At 50.9% G+C, this 20397-nt stretch overlaps 1 protein-coding gene across 3 annotated transcripts in view; it reads left to right on the top strand.

The window, feature by feature from the left end:
- Positions 1-20397, top strand: part of Abr (ABR activator of RhoGEF and GTPase) — a 198174-nt gene that overhangs the window by 131781 nt on the left and 45996 nt on the right. For all 3 annotated transcript variants that reach the window (XM_076869122.1, XM_076869123.1, XM_076869124.1), the window contains 6 exons: positions 4252-4437; positions 9063-9170; positions 11876-11936; positions 16852-16904; positions 17429-17569; positions 19278-19399. In XM_076869122.1, the coding sequence (XP_076725237.1) occupies positions 4252-4437; positions 9063-9170; positions 11876-11936; positions 16852-16904; positions 17429-17569; positions 19278-19399 (671 nt within the window). The remainder of the gene's footprint in view (positions 1-4251; positions 4438-9062; positions 9171-11875; positions 11937-16851; positions 16905-17428; positions 17570-19277; positions 19400-20397) is intronic.

Below are 20397 nucleotides of genomic sequence, written 5' to 3' on the forward strand. Positions count from 1 at the left end.
TCCCCTTCACACTTCCTGATATGCAAAGAGCTGAGTGTGTGTACCCAAGACTGTACATAGCACAGGAAGACAGGGACATCACATAGGGACATCTGTTCCAGTCCCTGGGGTGCTGGTTGAGGTCAGGCTTGGTAATTTTCTGGAACCCTCCTGGTTCCTGCTGGACTCTTTTTACAGGCAAGGTCTGGGAACCTGGGCTGAGGTGGGAGGTAGTGAAGGAAGCAGAAAACCAAATGTGCTGTGATTCTGCATCTCCCAAGCTGTGGGCAGGGGCTGGGTTTCTGGGTATGTGGTATGTGGGGCTGCTGTCCACAGCACATCCCACCACTGGGACAGGGTGGCCACCGAGGTCCCCACTGGCCCTCCTCTCGTAGACTCTCACTCTGGCAGTTTGCTGTGGAGTTCAGAGTCCTTCTGCATCTTGGCTTTCTTATCTGTACAACAGGTCAATGATCTCTCCTCCCTGGGCGCTTGTGAGGAGGAGCCCAGGTGATAGGTTAGCAGACACGCCTGACAGCCACTAGGCCTTCTGGGGTGGGAGCTGGAGGAAGTGGGCAGGTTTCTTTCCCCTGTTTTGAAAGGCCAGTTGCTGGGGGACAAAGCAGACATGCAGAAGCACTCAGGAAGAAATGAAGAGCTGGGAAATGAAGAGCCAGGGTTGAGGTGGCCCGGGAATTCTCTCTAAGAATTCTTCCCCGAGAAAATGGAGAGCCAGGGTCCCACCCTTGCTCTCTGCAGCAGGATCTAGGAGGAGGGAGGAGGTACCCGAAAGGCTAGCTCTGTAGCAAAAGAGAAGTGCTGGGTCAAAGCTCAGTGAGGGTTGCCTGGCCCTTGGGCCCCTCCTACCCCTGAGGCCTGTATCTTTTTATCTGTAAAAATAACAGGCCTTAAGAACCTGGACTAGCCCTTCCCCATCCCCACACATGAAATCAAGGGTAGAAGCAAAGGTCCTCAATCTGGTGTGAGAACCGTTTATGCCCCCAGTGCAGGCCCGTCCATGTGACTGACCACCAACCAGCTTCCTTTTCTTCCCCTTTTGTAGACTGAGTGGGAAGTTTAGGAGGAAGCAGAGTAGTTGTGCCTTGTCTTTGTATGGGCAGCAGATGAGTGTCTGCTTCCCCAGCAGCTTCTGAGAAATCTGATCCTTTTTGCATTCCTGGGACTTTCCCCCCCACCCTTCATTTCCTTTATTCCTTCTGCAGTGGGGATGGCACTGAAGCAGGTCAAGGATGAGTGGTTCTGAGACTCTGGCAACTTGGGCCCCTCCACTGGATACTGCAGAGAGATGATAAAGTCATACCCGAGGGCGAGTTCTGTACCCTTCTGCCTGGGCTTGGGAGAACAGTATGCCTTCTCCTGGCACCCTCTGTTTCCCTGCCTGCAAGCTTACCTAGTCCCTAGCCCCTGACCTGCTCTGATCTTCCCAACCTCCAAGGCCCAGCTCCTGCCTGTCTCTTTTGTGAAGCCCCTGAGGTACTCCAGCACAACCTTGTAACCACCTGGTTGATATTTATAGTCCAAGTTGGGTAATAGCTCCATCTTGCATTATTTCCTAAATAGTTTCATTTGTATTGATCTGATTTACTCAAATAGATTGCAGAAATGATGGATTGTAAAAAATAATCTGAATATTTGACCTCTATACACACGTGCCTGAATCTCTCCAGGGAAATCTGGGTCAGTGCATGATCCATTGCACCATCAAAGCTGTACTTCTCTCCAGGTGCAATGGTGCACACCTGTAATCCCAGCAACTCGGGAGGCTGAGGCAGGGGGATGTCAAGTTCAAGGCCAGCCTCAGCAACTTAGTGAGAACTTATCCTAAAATAAAAAATAAAAAAGGCTGGGGATGTAGGTCAGTGGTAGAGTGCCCCCCGGGTACAATCCCCAGTACTGGAGGCTGCACTCCTTCCCCTGTGTGATCGGGCCCTGCCTGGAGGCATCCAGTTCTGGTTTAACACCCTCTTTCCCCTTACCCACTGCACGGCTCAAGGTCCTGTTCAGCTCCTGTTTTTCATCAAGTTCATTCCTACCTCAGGACCAGGCATAGGGAACTCTATCTACAATACTGGGCCCCCATGCTTCCGTTTCAGGGTAAATGTCCCCTCTTGGAGAAGCTGTCCTTCACCATCCTGTCTCAGAGGGTCCCCTCCCTAATTCCTTCATTACACTTACTGCTCTGTGTCATGAAATGTTTGATTGTTTATTTAGGTTTTGACCTAGATGGGGACAGGGATTGTGCATGTGTTATGCACCACTGAATACCCCAGACCTAGCCTCATGTTGGACACGCAACACATTATATGTGGGGTGAATAATAGTAATAGTAGCAGCTAACACTTGCTGATTGGCACATACTAGATATTTCATGTAAAGCATGGCTTTTGATCTTCCCGTCAGTTCTCCTGAGAAAGTAATACTATCCCACTGACAAATGAGGCCACTGGTGATGCTAAGCCCAGAGTTGGTAAGTGACTTGCCCACAGCTATTAAGTAGCAGGGTTGGAACTCAAACCCACATTGCCTGACCTGCCCCAGCTTGAGCCCCACCCCCACTTCCCAGCAAGGACTCGATGCTGAAGGTCATTGGTTCTAGCACTGAGAGGGTCAGCAGAAGAGAGTCTGCTTTTCCCTCCCTCCATCATTGTGTTTGGACTTTGTAGAGCTCAGAGGAAGAGGAAGCCCAGAGTCAGAGTGTTGTCTGGGTGTTTGAGTAGAGGAGACTTCCTTTTGTGGACCAACTTGGGCTCTGCCACCATCAGAGGGAGGATGGGGTAGAGCCTGGCTGGAGGTGTGGCTGCTGTGGCCAGCTCAAGTGGGTGGTCGTGGCTCAGAGGGAGCCAGCCATAGCTTTGGTGTCCCTCCGTGTGGGTGTTCCCACCTGCAGCACTTTCAGCAGGGGAGTTGCCCCTTCCGTTCTAGAATGCTGTTCCTGTTGGGAAGCTCACTACCTCATCCAGGAGACAGTGGAGGGATTGCTCCAGGGAGATCAAACCTGGCTCAGTTCTCCCCTCGGCTCTTTGGTCTGCAGAGTAACACAAACGAAGTCTAGGTCCCCATTCCACACAGCCACCAGAGAGAACATCAGCCATATCTGACTCAGGCTTCTCTCTTCCAGGTAAATGTACCTTCCCCCACATCTTCTCCATATGGCAGGTTTCCAGACCCTGTCCCCCTGTAGGGCCTTCATGGTACAGTCTGGGCATCTTTGGGGTTTTCTGATTGTAAAAGTAATATTTACTCATTGCAGGTGATTTTTTATCTACTTATCCATTTTATTACTCTTATTTATTTCATTGAGGGATTGATTGCAGTGGAATCTTGCTATTGCCCAGGCTGGTCTTGAACTCCTGGGCTCCAGTGATCCTCCTGCCTCAGCTTCCTGAGTAGTTGGGACCACAGTTGTATACTAGAGTGCCCAGCTTTATTGTAGGTGACTTAGAAAATATAGAGGGTCACACTGAAGAGAGCGTACCCAGGCTGCATTATCCAGGCAGTGCTGGAGAATGGTTCTGTTTTATCGTCTCGTCTGTCACCTCACCTCTCCACTTGCAGGTCCTGGGCGCATCTTGGTTTAGACAAGTGGGGATGATAGATAGGTTTCATTTTCATGTCAACTCAGGCATTGAGAGAGAGCCTGAGAACGCAGCCATGCTCCGTGGGAAAGATCATTACAATCGTTTAGCAATGTCTGCCTCGGGTGTCGGAAGTAGGAGCGTGGTGTGTATGCTACCTGCTCCTCTCCCTGTGATAGGTGACAGGAAGCTGAACTATCAGTGAATCTGAGCTGGTTCTGAATCCTCAAGTCCTAGAACTACATTCTTTTTCTTGAAAGGAAACAGCTAAGTAGTTGTGTTCCCAGGCAACCCTCCCTCCTATGGAAGTGTGACAAGAAAGCTTGTGACTCAGAGTATGAGGCCATTGTGGGAAATGCAGATCCTGTGAAATCGATCTGCAAACCCATAGGGGGCCATGAGCCGGATGCTGTGAGCTCAGATGAGGGTGGGGATTGTGTGCTGACTGCTGGGCCAGGTTCTGGCTATCAGTTCACCCTTGTTGTGGATGGCCCGTTGGGGCCTGTGACAGTTGCTCCAACATACAAACCACATTTCAGGTGCCCTGCCTTTGGTGGCCTTGTTGAGGCAGGACTTGGGCTGCACAAAGCACTAATCAGTGCCACGATCTGCAGTGGGCTGATACTCTGGTTTATTCACCCCCCACCTCTGCTGTTTCTTCCTCTTCCTCTCCCAGCCCATGAAACCCCTGAAGGCCACAGCCACCACGTCCCAGCCTGTGCTCACCATCCAGCAGATTGAGACCATCTTCTATAAGATCCAGGACATCTATGAGATCCACAAGGAGTTTTATGACAACCTCTGTCCCAAGGTGCAGCAGTGGGACAGCCAGGTCACCATGGGCCACCTCTTCCAGAAGCTGGTGAGTCTCCCACGGAGGGAGCCAACTTCATGCAGGGTCCTGATAGGGCTGCTGGCGAATGAATGGGGCCTTGGGAGAGGACTAACCAGACTGCCCTCTTAGCCTCCTGAAGGCCTGAGTCATCTCAGAGTTCTGGGTGCAAGCCTTGGTGTGTGTGCTTAGTGGGGCATCTGGGCCTGGAACCTTGACTCCCTGGGAGTGTTTCCAGGTACGATGGGAACAGCCCATGGATGTGGGTGCTTCTGGGAGAGTACCGCCTCCCCCTTTCCCTCTCTCCCTCTCTCTCTCTCTGCCAGAGCTCCTTAATTTAGTCCTAGAATGAAACCTCCCATGCTTAACCACTGAGCCACATCCCCAGCTCTTTTTTTTTTTTGTATTTTATTTTGAGACAGAATCTGACTGAGTCGCTTAGGGCCTCACTGAGTTGCTGGAGCTGGCTTTGAACTCAGGATCCTCCTGCCTCAGCCTCCCAAGCTGCTAAGATTACAGGCGTGTGCCACCATGCCCAGCCTCCTTTTATTTTTTGAGTCAGGGTCTTGCAAAGTTGCTGAGGCTGCCCTTGAATTTGCAATCCTCCTGCATCATCCTCCTGAGTCACTGGGATTACAGGCATGTGCCTCCTACAGAAGGCATTATTTCAAGGGAACGTCACACTTCTGATTCTAGTGGACCCAAATGGTTTCCCTGGTACAGAGATGGTGAACACTCAATCATCCTTTTCTGGTCCCAGGAGTCTAAAGTGATTGGCTTGAGGGGAAGCCTCTCCTGAGCCTTCATGAGGGCAGAAGAGAGCCAACCAGAGGTGAGGGCTGAGTAGCCAGAGGAGAGTGGAAAGGCTGTTCCAGTTCTTTTTATCACTTGGACCCTGCTGTCAACAGAGCCTCCTGTTCTGGACTCAGCTCCACAGGGCTGGTTCTGAGTTTGATTCCTACCCACAGCCTCATGAACCTATGCCTGAGGCTCCTGGGGCTATGGGGTTGGCAGGGCCTAGATAGAGCTGGGGCAAGCTGGGCATCTGGAGGCAGTTTATTTTCAGCTAAAGTCTCTCTATATTTGATTATTCATTACTGAGAGAAGGGAATTAGCATCTCTGCTGTTTGTTTTATGAGATCACTCCAGTGCCAAGCTGCTGTTTCCAAGCAACGTCCACTTTCCAGTTAATGACCCTGGCAGACTAGGACTTGGGACCTCCATGCTTAGGGCGACTGTGGAGACAACAGTCCTAGGATGGCCCATGACACCTGCACACAGCCTATGCACAAATGGCCCCTGCTCCTGGCTCAGTGGAGCAAGCCAGCCCAGGCCACCAGGCTTCATTCTTTTCATGGAATGGGGGGCATGGAGAGCCTTTTCCTAGAAGAAGGCTTCAGTGATTTGCACTCTGCCTTAGGAAGCAGTTGTCTAACGCATCTCCTACAACCTGGGACACAGACAACCAGGACTCTCCCAGAAGAACACAAGCTCCACTTCTTCCTGCCCCCACCCAGAAGCTTTCTTTTAGAAAAGTCTTACCCCCACCCCCAGGGAGGGTGGGCGCAGCTGAGACTTGCACTGCTCTGGCCTTGGCTTCTCCGGGCATCCCAGTTTTCACTGTCCTCTCTGGCTTCCCTGTCTCCCAGCCCCACCAACTTCCACAAAGGCCTGTCTTGGTGCTGGGAGGCTCTGGGCCCAGCTGATAGTCACCCAGCCCCCTGCCCAGCCTCTTTCAAGAATCCCTGAACTTCCCAAGGATTCTTCAGGGAGCAGCATAGACCAGAGTTGGGCTCTGGGACAGCTTGCTTTTCCTAGCACCTTGGTGGGGGGAACTAGAAGCCTCTGACAAAGCCTGGCAACAGCTGTACCCCCTTGCTACTTCCTCAGAAAGACATTTAAACCAGAAAATCTAGAGAATAACAGCAGACAACTGTTTAGGTACCTCCCAGAATTAACAGATGTTAAGCTTGGAAAATAAATACCAAAACTAGCTTCCTTACTGTCTCTCTCTCTCTTACTTTCCTTCCTCTCTTCATTTCTTCTTTCTTTCTTTCGGGGATTGAACCCAGGGCCTCCGCTGTTGAACTACACCTCCAGTCCCTGGCAAAATTTTCTTATCAACAATAACAATAAAATATATCTATATCTATATCTATCTATCTTTATTTATTTATTTATTACAGGTGAAGGTGAAGTCTTCCCTTCCCTTCCCTTCCCCTTTTATTCTGAAGCAGCTGTTCTTGTGCATTTGATGTGTACCTTATATACTGTAGTTTATATTTTTACTACATATCTATATCTTTTTATGACACTACATGTACTTTCAAAATGTGCATAGGTTTATACATATGTCACATTTTGCAATTCAATCAACATTTGCTTCATAACATGTTGGTATCGCTACATATAAATCTAGTTCATTCATCTGAACTGCTGTGTGTGTCTGAATTCCAGTATTTATGAGCATTTGTTTCCAGCCCTTCCACTATAAGAAAGAAGAGGGAGGCAGTGAGTATCTTGGGCACACACACATGCAGGCTTTTCAAGAGTAGTGATTTCCACCAGAAATAAGTCGCAAGCCACATATATAATTTTAAATGTTCTAGTATCCTCCCTCTCCCCCTGGCAGAGCTCGTGCGCGCGCGCACGCGCGCGCTCTCTCTCTCTCTCTCTCTCTCTCTCTCTCTCTCTCTCTCTCTCTCTCTCTCTCTCGCAGAGCTAGGGATTGAATCCAGGGCCTCACATATGCTAGGTAAACCCTCTAACACTGAGCTACATTCCCAGCCCTAGCCTTATTTTCACTTTTTTGAAGGGAAATTTACTTTTTTAAAGGCAAGGTAATTTACATCCTCTTTTACATTCTGTAGCCCAGTGGTAGAGCGCTTGCCTAGGATGTGTGAGGCCCTAGATTCAAACCCCAGCACCACAATAAACAAACAAACAATCAAACACTGATGCCAGGCGCTGGGCATACTCCTAATGTAGTCTGCTGCACACCCCCCAATAAAAGATTAAGGAAGAAACACACAGGTAAAGTTAATTTTTTAAAAATATTTCATTTAGTTGTAGATGGACACAATACCTTTATTTATTTATTTCTATGTGGTGCTGAGGAGCGAACCCAGTGCCTCACACATGCTAGGCAAGTGCTGTACCACTGAGCTACAACCCCAGCCCAAGTAAAGTTAATTTTAAGAATATATTTTATTTGGGCCTGAGGTCGTGGCTCAGCGGTAGAGTCCTTGCCCTAGCATGTGCGAGGCCCTGGGTTCGATCCTCAGCACCACATAAAAATAAATAAATAAAATAAAGGTATTGTGTCCAACTACAATTTAAAAAAAATTTTTTAAAAGAATATATTTTATTTATCCCAACAGATCCAAATATTATTTCAACATCTAATTTATATTTTAAAATTGGCAAGGTAATTTACATCCTCTTACATTCTGAGTCTTGGGAATCCAGTGTAGATTTTATACATCTCAATTTGCACTGGCCACGTTGTAGGTGTTCAGTAGCCACGTGTAGCTCGTGGCCACTCTGTGGGGCAACATAGTACTGTGGTTTCTTCTTTTTTTTTTTAATATTTATTTTTTAGTTTTTTTAGGTGGACACAATATCTTTATTTTATTTTTCTGTGGTGCTGAGGATCGAACCCAGTGCCTCACACCTGCCAGGTGAGCATTCTACCACTGAGCCACATCCCCAACCAGTACTGTGGTTTCTGTCAGAGGGGAATTTGCTGTGCAGTAGGTTCAGCTCGTGCCTGTTGTCAGCTTTATTAATTATTGACAAGTTCCTCTCCAAATAATTGTACTAACTTATACCTACAGGCCAGTTTATAAGAGTTCATTCTTGCCAACCCTTGATAGCATTTAATTTTTAAATTTCAACCCTTCTGACCAGTATGCAATAGTATCTCATATTGTGGCTTTAGTTTGAATTTCCGTCCTTTGGAGAAAGTATGTATGCACAGCCCAGAGGAGACGTCCCATAAATATTTAAGGAATCAAACTAGGGAGCCTTCGTTTCTCCTTTTACAGAAAGCGGGTGATGGGATTTGTTCTGCTGCCCCCGAGGAGGCAAGGCTCTTTGTGGTCGCAAGTCAGGGGAAGTTTTGGGTTAGGTCCCAAGTGGCCTGCAGATAGGTAGTGAGGCAGGGGACGGGGACTTGGGGCCCCGTTAAATGCTGTGCCCCGCACTCAGCATGGGGAGTGGGGAACTGAGCAGGCCACATTGTCCACCCCCTTCCCTTGTCTCCCTGTGCTCCTGCTAATGACAGGATATGAAAGAGGACTGAGACCTTGAGGGGCTTCAACCCTGAGATGGTGCTAAAGAAAGCCAAATGTTCTGATGAGTCGAATTTCTGGCCTGCCAACAAAGGCCCTGCCCTGCTCTCCTCCCCCCAAGTACCCTCTTATTAACCTTATTGGCTGAGTCCGTTTCCATGGAAACTGTCAAGTTCAAAGGGATACTGTAATATGTTCATCCTGCCTTTCCTCGCATTCCCAGCGAGCCCTTTGGAGCCGAGTTAGAGGTTCCGAGGGCTAAGGGAGCTCCAGGAGCTCTGGTTAAGCTTTCATCCATTCATTAATCCTCCCCCAGCCCCTTCCCACCCTCCTCTCTCTCCACTCTCTGTCTCCTCCCTGCAGGCCAGCCAGCTTGGTGTGTACAAAGCATTTGTGGATAACTATAAAGTCGCTCTGGAGACAGCTGAGAAGTGCAGCCAGTCCAACAACCAGTTCCAGAAGATCTCAGAGGTAGGAAGTTCCCCATACAACAACCCCGGGCAGCTAGGAACCTTCCAGCCTTTGTCTGCCTCCTCCCTGTTCTCCAGTCAGGGAAGCCGTTCCCCTTATGGGTCATGCTTAGCCTGATATTTGCTTTCTTACACCTGACATTTTTCCTCTTAATATAAGAATATCGATTGGTTGATTTTTTTTTAAATTCCATTTCAGGTTAGCGAGAGGAATAGAGAAGGCAAAAAAAAAAAGGCAGTATTCTGCTATATAATGGTGACCTTGGGCAAGTCACTTCCCTTCTCTTGGCCTTTGTTTAGAATGAGCTGTTTGAACTTGTGCACCTCGTCTCAAACTTGCTGGAGCATTATTCAAAATGCAGATCTCCAGGCACCTTTCCTGCAGCTTCTGATTTCAGAAGTCTTGGGGTGCAGCCCCACAGTTTATACTCTAAGGAGCTCCTGGGTAACTTTTTACTATCATGAAGATTCGAGACCTAGAAGCATGGCATTGCCTGCCACTGGCACTTCTATCCAGAAAGTGGCAGGGAGGGGATCAGAATAGGAGCCTCAGGATCTGCGGCCCAGTTTGTTCTTTATTCAGAAAAGACCCCAGAGACACCCCTTAACCACTGGCCTTGTAGAAAGCACCCAGTCCAAATTCAGGGCCAGGGAACCTCTTTCTGGGGGACAATATACTTTTATAGTTCTGGAAGTCCTGCCAGAAAGTCCCTCTAGTCCCTTTGCTTTCCCTGTCTCACTTCTGATGACAGAAAAGTTGGTGAGACATGGGATTGTTTTCCTGAAACTACTGGGGCTATGGGTTATGCCCAGGTTTGGAATCAACCTAGAGGTCGCACAAGAGTTGGACAGATAGAGATGAAAATGTCAGCTCGGTTATTAGAAAAAGCCGGATTGGAAGAGGTGGCTTTGGGTCCATAGCCACGTGGGACTTGCTAATGCTTCATCTCTGAAAGTAAATGTATCTCTCTATTGAATCTATCAGGAATGGCAAGCCACAGGTTCCTCCCCTCTAACTCAGAATACAGCGAGGGGAGGCCTGGGTTCCATTCCGTCTCCCAAACCCATGGGTCAATTAAGTTACCCTCTTCTCAGGAGGATGGAGTGATGGGTGGGGAAGTCCCTCTAAGTGAGGTCATGAGGCTAGAGAACTAGTGCTTCCCCTTAAGCTTCCAGCCCTCCCCAGGAACCAACTGAGCTCCCCGATCTGTGTTCAGAGTGTCCCTGACACAGCTACTTGGATGCCCAGGGCCGGCATGGTCCAGAGAGTGTCTAGAGAGTGTTGTTTCCCCCTTAGCCTGGGCTTATTGCCTGTTCTCTGTGCATGGGCAGAACTCCCTGCACCCATGCTTAAACCCCTTTAACGCTGGCTTGTCCCAGAGGGCAGAGCCAGGCCCATGGCCCTTTGCCAGGTGGCTGTTCATCCTGACTCACTGGATGACGATGTTGCTTCCTGCTGGCGCTGTCACTTAATTACTGCAATTAGGCCTTTCTCCTCTGCAGCAGGAGTGATTTCATACCTCCAGGCTGCACTGGAGGGGGGTGTGATACAAAATTCCTTCAAGCTGGGAATCCAGGCATCAGGGAGAGAGATGCAGCCTGGAGAAGCTGAGTTAGACACACACACACACACACACACACACACACACACACACACACATACACACATACACACACGCACCCCAGGCACCCCCAAGCTCAGTCCCTAGGGGTTTTCTCTGTCTAGAAACAGTTAGCATAGGAAATGAGCTCCTGCTCTCTGGGCATTTCCTTCCTCCAGGCAGAGCAGGCAGTATCACCAGTGTACCTGACCTTGGCCTCACCTCGCCCCTGCCTTCTCAGGACACTCCTTGCCCAGGCTCTGTTCCCTGAGCCTGCCAAATGGGGATTGCATTTCAGCTCTAATTGCAGGCTGCACTGTCCTGTTGGCAAGGGCTGGGGTCCCTCTCCCTCTAAAGCAGATAGGAAAGGTTTGGATCCCATAAACTGTCCTGGAATCTCGTCTCCAGCACTCATTCCTGGGTTACTTGGCATGGGTGCCAGGAAGCCATTGTGGCTGTTCCTCCCTGCAGTCTCCTCTCGTGTCCCAGAACAGACGTGGGTGATGGAGAGTGTCGGGGGGCTGGGGTGGTAGTGAGACCCTGCTGTATGGGGAGGGTGTAGCCTATGACCTTTAGCATCTCTGCCCCAGTCACTCCTCCTCCCTGCTCCCCCTGTGCAGGTGTACAGACCCCTTCTCATCTCAAGGGCATTCATACCCTAGGAATTGACTGAATGTCCCAAGGATTGGCCTGGTGCTTGTCCATTCAAACCCTGCCCTGGGCCTGATATGTACACATCTCTGAGTGGTGTCTTCTGCAGGGGTCACTAGGGGGTGGGATCCTGCTCTTGCCATTCTCAGTCTCTGGGAGGCCCTAAGAATTGCTGGGGAGGGGGCTTCATGGGAATGCTGAGGAATTCCCATTACCTCAGCACGACCTACCAAATAGTCCCGACTCTGGTACCTAGACTGCCCTTTCTTGCCCACACCCCAGCAGCTGGACTCAGGAGGCTCCAGGGAATCTAGGTGGCGAGGCAGAGGTACCCCGTGTCCTTGTGTCTCTTTTGTCTCCCTGCGTTTCAAAGCCCCTCTTCCTGCTATGCTCACAATGTGGGAGGGGGAGAGCTGGACAGATCAGGTAGTGATTCTTCTCCTCTTTCTGGCAGGAACTCAAAGTGAAAGGGCCCAAGGACTCCAAGGACAGCCACACATCAGTCACCATGGAAGGTACTTTGGAGAATAGGGCTGCCTTACGGTCACCTTCCTTTGTCTGGTTTTGCGAACTATGGGCTGTGTGTGAACACCAGGCCCTCCCTGCTTGTGTGTGTGTGTGTGTGTGTGTGTGTGTGTGTACATGCCCGCGCACCCGGGCTCGGTCCTCACACACGCGCATGAGGAATCCAGCCTCTCCTCCCCAGGCAGCGGGCCAGCTACAAACGTGCTCCTCCTTAGGATGCCAGCAGGCGCTGGGTCCCTCCTCCCTCCCCTCCCTCCTCCTGCCTCTCCACGCGCCTCCCGCCCTCCCTCTTGCTGGAGGAGCACTTGGAAGGAAGCGGCTGCTTGATTCTGGAGGCTGTGCAGCAGCAGTCGGCAAGGTGGCCGAGTGGCCGGGCTGCTGAGGGGAGCCGGGAGCCTGGAGCGATGGCTACACGCCCCTGCTGCAGGAACAGAGGCTGCCATGGAAATTCTTCTCATCATTCGCTTCTGCTGTAACTGCACTTATGGTAACCCAGGCGCCTCTCCATGGGAAGCGGTGTGAATTAACCCACTGCGGGGGCAGAGGTTTGGCTGGAGTGGGCTTAAATGTGACCATCAGGATTGGGGAGGGGGGCGCAGCAGAGAAGGGAGGCTGGGCAAGTGGTTGGACCTGTGTGCACAGCCCTGTGGCTTGTGGAGTTGAAGTCTGGGGACTGCTCAGGGCAGGGGGGCTTTGAAATGGAAGGGCCAGTCGGGAAGGGTCCAGGTTCCCCCACAAGGATCTGTGGGGAACTGGTGGCTAAATGCGTGCATGAGAGGCTTTGAGCAACTTCCTAAGGAAATGAAGTGGCAGGCTGTACCTGCAGGCAAGAGAACCCTGAGGCCAGGGAGAGGGTGGGCAGGGGCCTGGTGGACAGGGGCAGAGGGTGTGGACAGCAGTGCCTCGAACCAAGAGCGTGCCAGCCTGGGCTGGAGGGACAAGTTGGGAGTTTCTTTGTTTCCGGAGATGGGAGAGGAGGTTGAGCAGCCGGGGTATTGTGTGCTCTGTGCACATGCCGCCTTCTCTCAGGACATGCTGGGGGGAGCCGGGAGGGACTGGGTTCCTCCCAGGAGGTTTGTTGCTAGCCTCTGGAGACCCTGGAGCTGAGATTCCCACACTCAGCACAGAAGGTCAGCTGTGGAAGAAGGGGGTGTGGCAGCTGCTTCTTTGTGAAGGTCACACACCCACCCCTTAATGAAAGGGACCCCAAGCATGTGTGGTGGGGGTAGGGTCCCAGGACAGACATATGCTATCAGCCCAGCTGTTGCTCAGAGGAGGCCAAAGCGGGCCTAGGCAGGGAGGCATCCAGAAGCAGGTGGGTCCTGCTCTCCAAGGCAAGGAGCGCCTTAGGGATGACCTGAGCTGCGTTGGGCAGGGTGTGAGGGGCAAGTGTGACCTCCGGGCCAGCTGCTCTGGGCCCATGTGTGTCGGAGCAGCAGGTGGCTGGTTTTAGGACCTTCTTCCCTGCCACCAGGCATTTTTGTCTGCGCCCTTCTCAATCACTTTGCTTTCCTATCTCCGTGGTAACCCAGTGCTCCTTGTTAAAGGCTGAACTAAAGGTGGGGGGGGGGGTGCTGTTTGCTGGAGGAGAGATGATGGATGAGGTTTCCTGGGCTCTTTCCCAGGGGACGCTGTGCAGGACCCCCTCAACCTCACCTTCCTGGGCTGACCTGTGTTGAAGTCTGCTCATGACAGAAGCAGCCTCAGAGGCAGGCAGCCTTTCCAGCAGCTGCGGAGGACAGCTCTGGGCACTCTACTTGCAGGACAGAAGCTGTCCTGCCAGTCCCCCTGCCTTTCAGCGGATTCTGACAGGCTGGGGTCAGAGGAGAGCAGGACTTGAAATTGGATTGTTCAGAGAGCGAGGGGAAATTCTCTTCTTTGATCTGGCCTAGGAGTTGGTCAGGTCTTAGCTCTGCTTCCCTAAAAGAGAAAGGGGGTCAGTCTTTTCCTTCCTCTTCCCTCCACAAAGAAAGCTTGGTCTCTGTGAAACAGGCCCAGGACCTGGTTATCAGGGTTTCTTTGGTTCCTGCAAAGCCATCTTTGAAGTCATCTTCAAAGTGGGGAATGAAGAATGAAGAAGCCAGCTCTTAAGGAGGGGGCTCACCCTAGTAACTAGGGGTCATCTTAACTACTCTGGGAAATCTCTCTGAGAACCCTCCTGTCATTCAATTCGCTTTTATAGACGTTGCGCTCTCCTGAGGGAAAAGACAGCTCACTATTAGAAGCTGTTTATTATTATTTATGGGTAAACTGAGATCCAAAACCCAGCTACTACTTAAGGCTTTGTGATTGTGAGCAAGTTACATAATCTCTCTGTGCCTCAGTTTTCTCATCTGTAAATTGGGGCTGGTGAAAATTGCTCCCCATTCGAATCTCAGAAAGTAAAGCACACCAAGCAGTTAACTCAGTGCCATTGGGCAGAGCAAATTCCCAAGCAAACAAAAGAGAGACCAGTATGTTCATGCCAGGGGTCTGACTTTGGGGCAGTGAAAGGTGTTGTTTGCAAAAGTCCTGGGAGAGTTCAGGAAGAGGCTTCCTGGAGTGGGGGGAAGAGATGAGCATTGCAAGTTGTTGGATGGTGGGTATGCTGGGCCAGATGGCATGATGAGGAGTAGGGACAGTGGGTACAGCACTGGGGGAAACCAGGCTCACCTGCCAGAGCCGGGAAACAGGGAAGGGGCAGGAGTTCCTGGGCCAAAGGGTGAGCTCCTCACCCAGGGGATGCAGGCGTGCAGGGGCCACGGGGAACACAAATAGTGGGTTGCCCTTCCTCTCTACATCTAACTGTGACTCCAGAGCCTCTTCCTGTCCCTCCTTCTCCTCATTTTTTCCTCCCAGCTGTCCTCATCCCACTCGGCCAAAGCTGAGGCTGCAGGTCACATTCCACAGCCCCTGTCACGTGGACCCTTGAGGTGACTACAAGCGTATTAATAACCCCTCTGAAACCCAACCCACCATTTGTACAGAAGCCTCTTCCTCCTGGGACTCGAGAGAGGCCTGGAGTAGCTGACAGTGCAGTATCAACTTTCCTGGGGGCTGGAACTCAAGGGCCCACCCTGGCAGGTGTCTGCTGACCTTGCACTTCCTTGTGTGTCTCTGGGTTCTCTTCTGGTGATCCCTCCCCAACCCCGAGGACGATGATGGGCTGAGCCACAAGTAGGCGGGGGTGCCTTAAAGCAGCTTCAGAAGTGAGCCCCCCCTGAGCTGGTAACTGGGCTTTACCTCACTGTCCCAGGATACAACAAGCCTTGGCATTCTAGCTCCCATCGCCCATGGAGAGGGCCTCTAAAAATTGCTAGATAAGAAAGGGCTACAAATAAGCCATAGAAAGTGTGTTTGCATTAAGCAGTGGCTTTCAACCATGACTGGGCAGCAGAATCAGCAGAGGAGCTTTTTTGAAAAGGGCTGCTCCCCTGTTTCGCCCGCAGAGACTTGGGTTTAGTTGATGGGGTGGGGGGTGGGCATCTGTTTCTTTTAAGAGCTCCCCCAGTGATTCTAATGGGCAGCCAGGCAAAGACTGCAGATAAGACTCTTGGCACACCGCTGAGACCGCATCTTCTTTGTCGCCAGCAGATTGTTCCCTGAAGTGTCTACTTAGCAATTCACAGGGTATTTATATCTAGGGCTTTTGGAGGGGACATATTGGTTTGGGGGCTGGCTAGGGCATGAGTGGGATCTGGCACAGCCTAGTCCTATGGGAAACCCAGTTGAGGTCCTTCCCAAACCAGCGTCCTACCTCTTACTGCTCCTATGGCAGGAGACCAAAGGTCTCGCCCATGGACTGGGGCATTTGGGTACAGGACCAATGCTGAAACCACCATGTTGGGAGAAGCGAGGCACAGCTGCTTGTGAGAAGGATGTTTGGAAGTACTGGGCCACCAGCTGCTTCCTCCACCTGTCCCCACTGAATCCCAGCATTCTTCATGTGTTTGGGTCACAGGTGGGTGTGGCTCATGGGGACCTGGCTGAGTTTGCATTTGCCCAACCTCTTGGGGACTGCCACTGGCGAGGCCCCATCAAATCCCTTCAGGAAGTCTTTGCCCCTCAGGCTGCCACTGGCTTGAGAGCAGAGACTTGGTGCCAAGGTCTGGCCTGCCTCCTGGCCCCCCAGCCTTTCCCATTCTGCCTGGGAGTTCAAGGGCATGTAGAAAAGTCTTTCTTCATAAAGAAGAGGCCACATGTGTGGGTCAGAGCAAAGCATGCTGCGCCCACTGGTGGGCCAGGCCTCTGACTGGAGGAGCATGAGAATGGAGAAGCTGCCTTTCCTGGAAAGACATTTCCTTCCCCCAGCCCAGAGTCCTGGGTGGGACCCAGAGTGTGCTGGACCTGAGGGGCTTGGCTAGGTGTAGGTGGGGGAGCATGCAGAGGAGCATCTGCTCTGAGCCAGACCAGGCCAGGAGGGTCTGGGAGATGACCCTCAAAGAAGTCATGTCTGGCCGGGTGCTGTAGCACACGCCTGTAATCCCAGCAGCTCAGGAGGCTGAAGCAGGAGGATCAAAAGTTCAAAGCCAGCCTCGGCAGCAGTGAGGCACTAAGCAGCTCAGTGAGACCCTGTCTCTAAATACAAAATAGGGCTGGGGATGTGGCTCAGTGGTTAAGTACCCCTGAGTTCAGTTCCCTGTACCTCCCAAATAAAAAGAAGTCCTGTCTGATGGGCGGTGAGATGCAGAGGCAGAGGCAGAGGCGGTAAGGGAGCTGGGGCTGTGTGTCCGCCTATTGCTGTGGCATGGCATGCCCTGGGGCTGAGAGTGGATGGAGAGGTTACTGCGGAATGCTCTGGGGCTCCCTGCAGATGGGTGTTTGTACGGGGCAACAAGGTGGGTTGTGAGATGAAGCCAGCTCCCATGTCTTAAGTTGCTCCTTATATGTCACCATCCTGTCTCCTTTCTCTGCCTTCCCCAACAGCTCTGCTCTACAAGCCCATTGACCGAGTTACTCGGAGTACCCTGGTCCTACACGTGAGTGTCAAGCCCCCTGAATGGCTAGGAAGGGGTTAGGAGTTTGGTGGGAGGGTGCTGGAGTCACTGAGAACAGCCCATTTGGGGAGCTGAGCAGAGGGTCCCTGGGCCTCAACTGCGCCTGCCTGGCCTGCAGTAACCATGCCAACGGGGCCAGGGCCTAAATATAGCTTGGCTACTAAGCTTGATATTTGGCCAAATGCTCCCTAGGAGGCAGGCACTTCTCTGCCTCCTGGTCTTTGGTATTCTGGGAGCAGCTAGCTATGGGGTGGGTAGAGGGGTGTCTCTCTCAGCTGCTTGGTGAGATGAGGCTAGAGTCATGATGCAGCAAGATTAATCAGGATCACTACCCTCACCCTGAGTGCTCCAACCCTAATTTTTGGTTCAGATTTTTTTGACCAGATTAGAGTGTGGGTTCCTGAGTGCCCACCTCAGAATTCTTTTGGTGAGGACTAGGTACTACCCAGTATCTTACAGAGCCCAGAATCATCCTTCTCAACTCACCCACCCCCTTCATTTCCCAGGATCTTCTGAAGCACACACCTGTGGACCACCCAGACTACCCACTGTTACAGGATGCCCTCCGCATCTCTCAGAACTTCCTGTCCAGCATCAATGAAGACATTGACCCCCGCCGGACTGCAGTCACTACTCCCAAGGGGGAGGTGAGCTCAAGACCCTGCCTGGCCTCACACCTAGGCTAAGGAGCAAGCAGTTGACCAAATGCCCCTGCTCTCCTTCATACATGCATGTCACTGTCAAGTGTCCTGTGCCTCTCTACCCCCTTGTCTCTGGTTGCCAGTCAAGGTGAGGTCTGCAGTCTTTGCTTGCCACCATTACTGTAGCATTTCAGACCTTGGTCTAAATAGCATTAAGTCCAAGGTCTCATTAATCCCCAGGATAACCCAGAGAGAAGCGGAAATTGAAGCCTGGAGAGTCTCTCCAGGTCTGGCATGAGGTCCCTCAGCCATTAGGGTCAGAACAGGATTGAAGCTATCTGGCTATAAGCCCCTAGCATTGTGCCCCATACCAGAGAAGGGGCCCTCCAGGTGCAAACAACCGCCCTGGTATGCTGCTCTCCCTGGAGGGTTAGGGAACAGAAACTGTGAGCAGCTTCAGCTCAGCCAATGCACAGCAGGTAGGCTGGAGCTGGGGATGAGCCAACAGCTGAACACACTGGCCTCAATGATTTCTGAGTCCATACAGGCTGCTGAGATATTCCCTGTGGGTGCCTAGATTGGCACAGCAGCTCTCCTGGGGACCCTTCTTGATGGAAAGGTAGCCCAGTGAGGGGAAGCAATGTGAAGAATCAGAGGGACGGTGACCCTCATGGGTCAGCATCCTGGCCTAGATACTGTGCTTCCTGTCCAATAGAGGTAATTAAGTGGCATTTAGGAGTGAAGGCTGACTGGGTTTATGCTCCTTTGTTACATTTATGAGCCTCCAGTGTCTCCTGGGAAGAGAAGTAATGAGGGACAGGGTCTGGAGCATGACTAACGGGGCATGGAACTGTCTCTGTGTGCAGTTCCCAGCCCTGGTTTGCAACGCCCCAGAATATCATGAGTTTGTTGTACTCTAGGGATAGCTCAGAAATCTCCAGATTGCTTAGAGCACCATCAATTTCAGGTCGTCTTAATTGTATCCTTTCAACATGTTCACCCACATCTTGCAGCATATGTAGGTCACACGGTGTGTCGTGCACATGGGGGAGGCTGGGCTAGGAAGTGACAGCTCCAGAGAAGCCCACTGGCTCTGAGGGTGAGAGGGAGGAAACTCCTAGAGGTGACTCTAGGTCTGCTACAGCCCCACTGAGGGAAACCCAGCATCTCCTATCCACAAGGGGAGATTCATGAATCCACTGAGAAGTAGTGGAAACAGGCCTGAGTGGTCTGCAGGTCAAGATTGAGCTGAAAATAGATCAACTTCTCAGACTCAATTAGGAGGCTCTTTGAGGATGAAGGATGTTCTTGGCTCAGGCTAGAGAAACCAGGTTATTCTTAACTAGGGTCCATCCAAGGGGGGGCGCTGTTGAGAGCTGTGGGAAAGCCACTGCTTGTCAATCACATTCTAAGTGCCAGGCACCATGCTGTTTCCTATGCACCATCTCGATTTATCAGGCAGATAACATTCTCCTCCTGGTACAGCAATAAATCTGAGATATGGGAGGCCAGGGAGCTTGCTTGGGGTAACAGCTGAGAAGTGGCAAAATCTGGGCTTCAAGCTCAGGATTCCAAAGCCAGTGCTCTTAACCACTAGGTAATACAGCCCTTCCTTTCCGCCCTCCCTAGCAGGGTCATGTCCCCAGTGCAGCCTGGGCCCTCAGCTGTATCCACCTCTGAGCAGGCTGGGGGTGGGGGGTGCCATCTCCTTCAGACGCGGCAGCTGGTGAAGGACGGCTTCCTGGTGGAAATGTCGGAGAGCTCCCGGAAGCTGCGGCATGTCTTCCTCTTTACAGATGTCCTGCTGTGCGCCAAGCTGAAGAAGACCTCTGCAGGGTGAGTGTGAGGAAGGGGGTCCAGGGTCGCAGTGGGGGGAACCAGACCCTTGGTCCTTGTAGAGCCCTCAGCAACCTTGGATAATTTGTGTGTGTGTGTGTGTGTTTTTTTCTTTATAAAAAGAAAATTAATTAATTTTATTTCACTACAGAGTCTTTTTCTAAAAATAGATCATGCTTTAAATTATAAAGATAATATAAGGACATATAGAAAAGAGCTGTCAGGCCCACGAACATAAGCCCCTGTCTCCTGCAGCTATATTTCCTTCCCAGTTTTTTAAATGTCATTATGTTTTGTTGTTTTTTTTTTTCCTTTCATATAATTGTAATCAGAGTGAATGCCCAATTTGGGGCTCTGCTTCATCTATTTCACGTCATAAGCATTTTCCCCGTTGCTGCCTGATTTTTATAATCATCATTATACTTTCCTGTATGATGTTACAAGTGGATATGCCATAATTTACTTAAGCCTTCTCCTTTTATTAGACATCTCTAAGTTTTTTGCTAACTGCAATTCTGTGAATATTCATTAAATCTGCCACTATTTATCGAGGGCTTATGCCATGCCAGGTGCTATGACAAATGCTTTGAATACATGATTTCTGATCTTCCCAACAATGCCACAAAGTGTTTATTATTATTCCCATCTCACAGATGAAACTCCTAAAGAAGGTAACTAAGTTGCCTAAGGTCACACAGCTAGAAGTGGAGGAGATGGGATTTGAACCCTAATCGAAACTGAAAACTCAATTCTACCTCCATCTCAGTAGTGTGGGTCTGCACCTGGCCTTGAGCAGGAAAAGGTTTTTCAGTATTTATCCACATATTCGTCCATCTGCATTTACTTATCACCTACTATGTGCCAAGTACACTGCTGTGCAGTATAGAGGTAGAGAAGCCATGTGCACTGCAGCAATAAGGAACTGGAATGAGAGGTACAAATCTAATGTTCTGGAGTAAATCAGAGAAGGAAAGATCTTCATGAGCTTCAATAAAGGG

This window comes from Callospermophilus lateralis, chromosome 11, assembly GCF_048772815.1.
Source record: "Callospermophilus lateralis isolate mCalLat2 chromosome 11, mCalLat2.hap1, whole genome shotgun sequence".
Lineage (NCBI taxonomy): Eukaryota > Metazoa > Chordata > Mammalia > Rodentia > Sciuridae > Callospermophilus > Callospermophilus lateralis.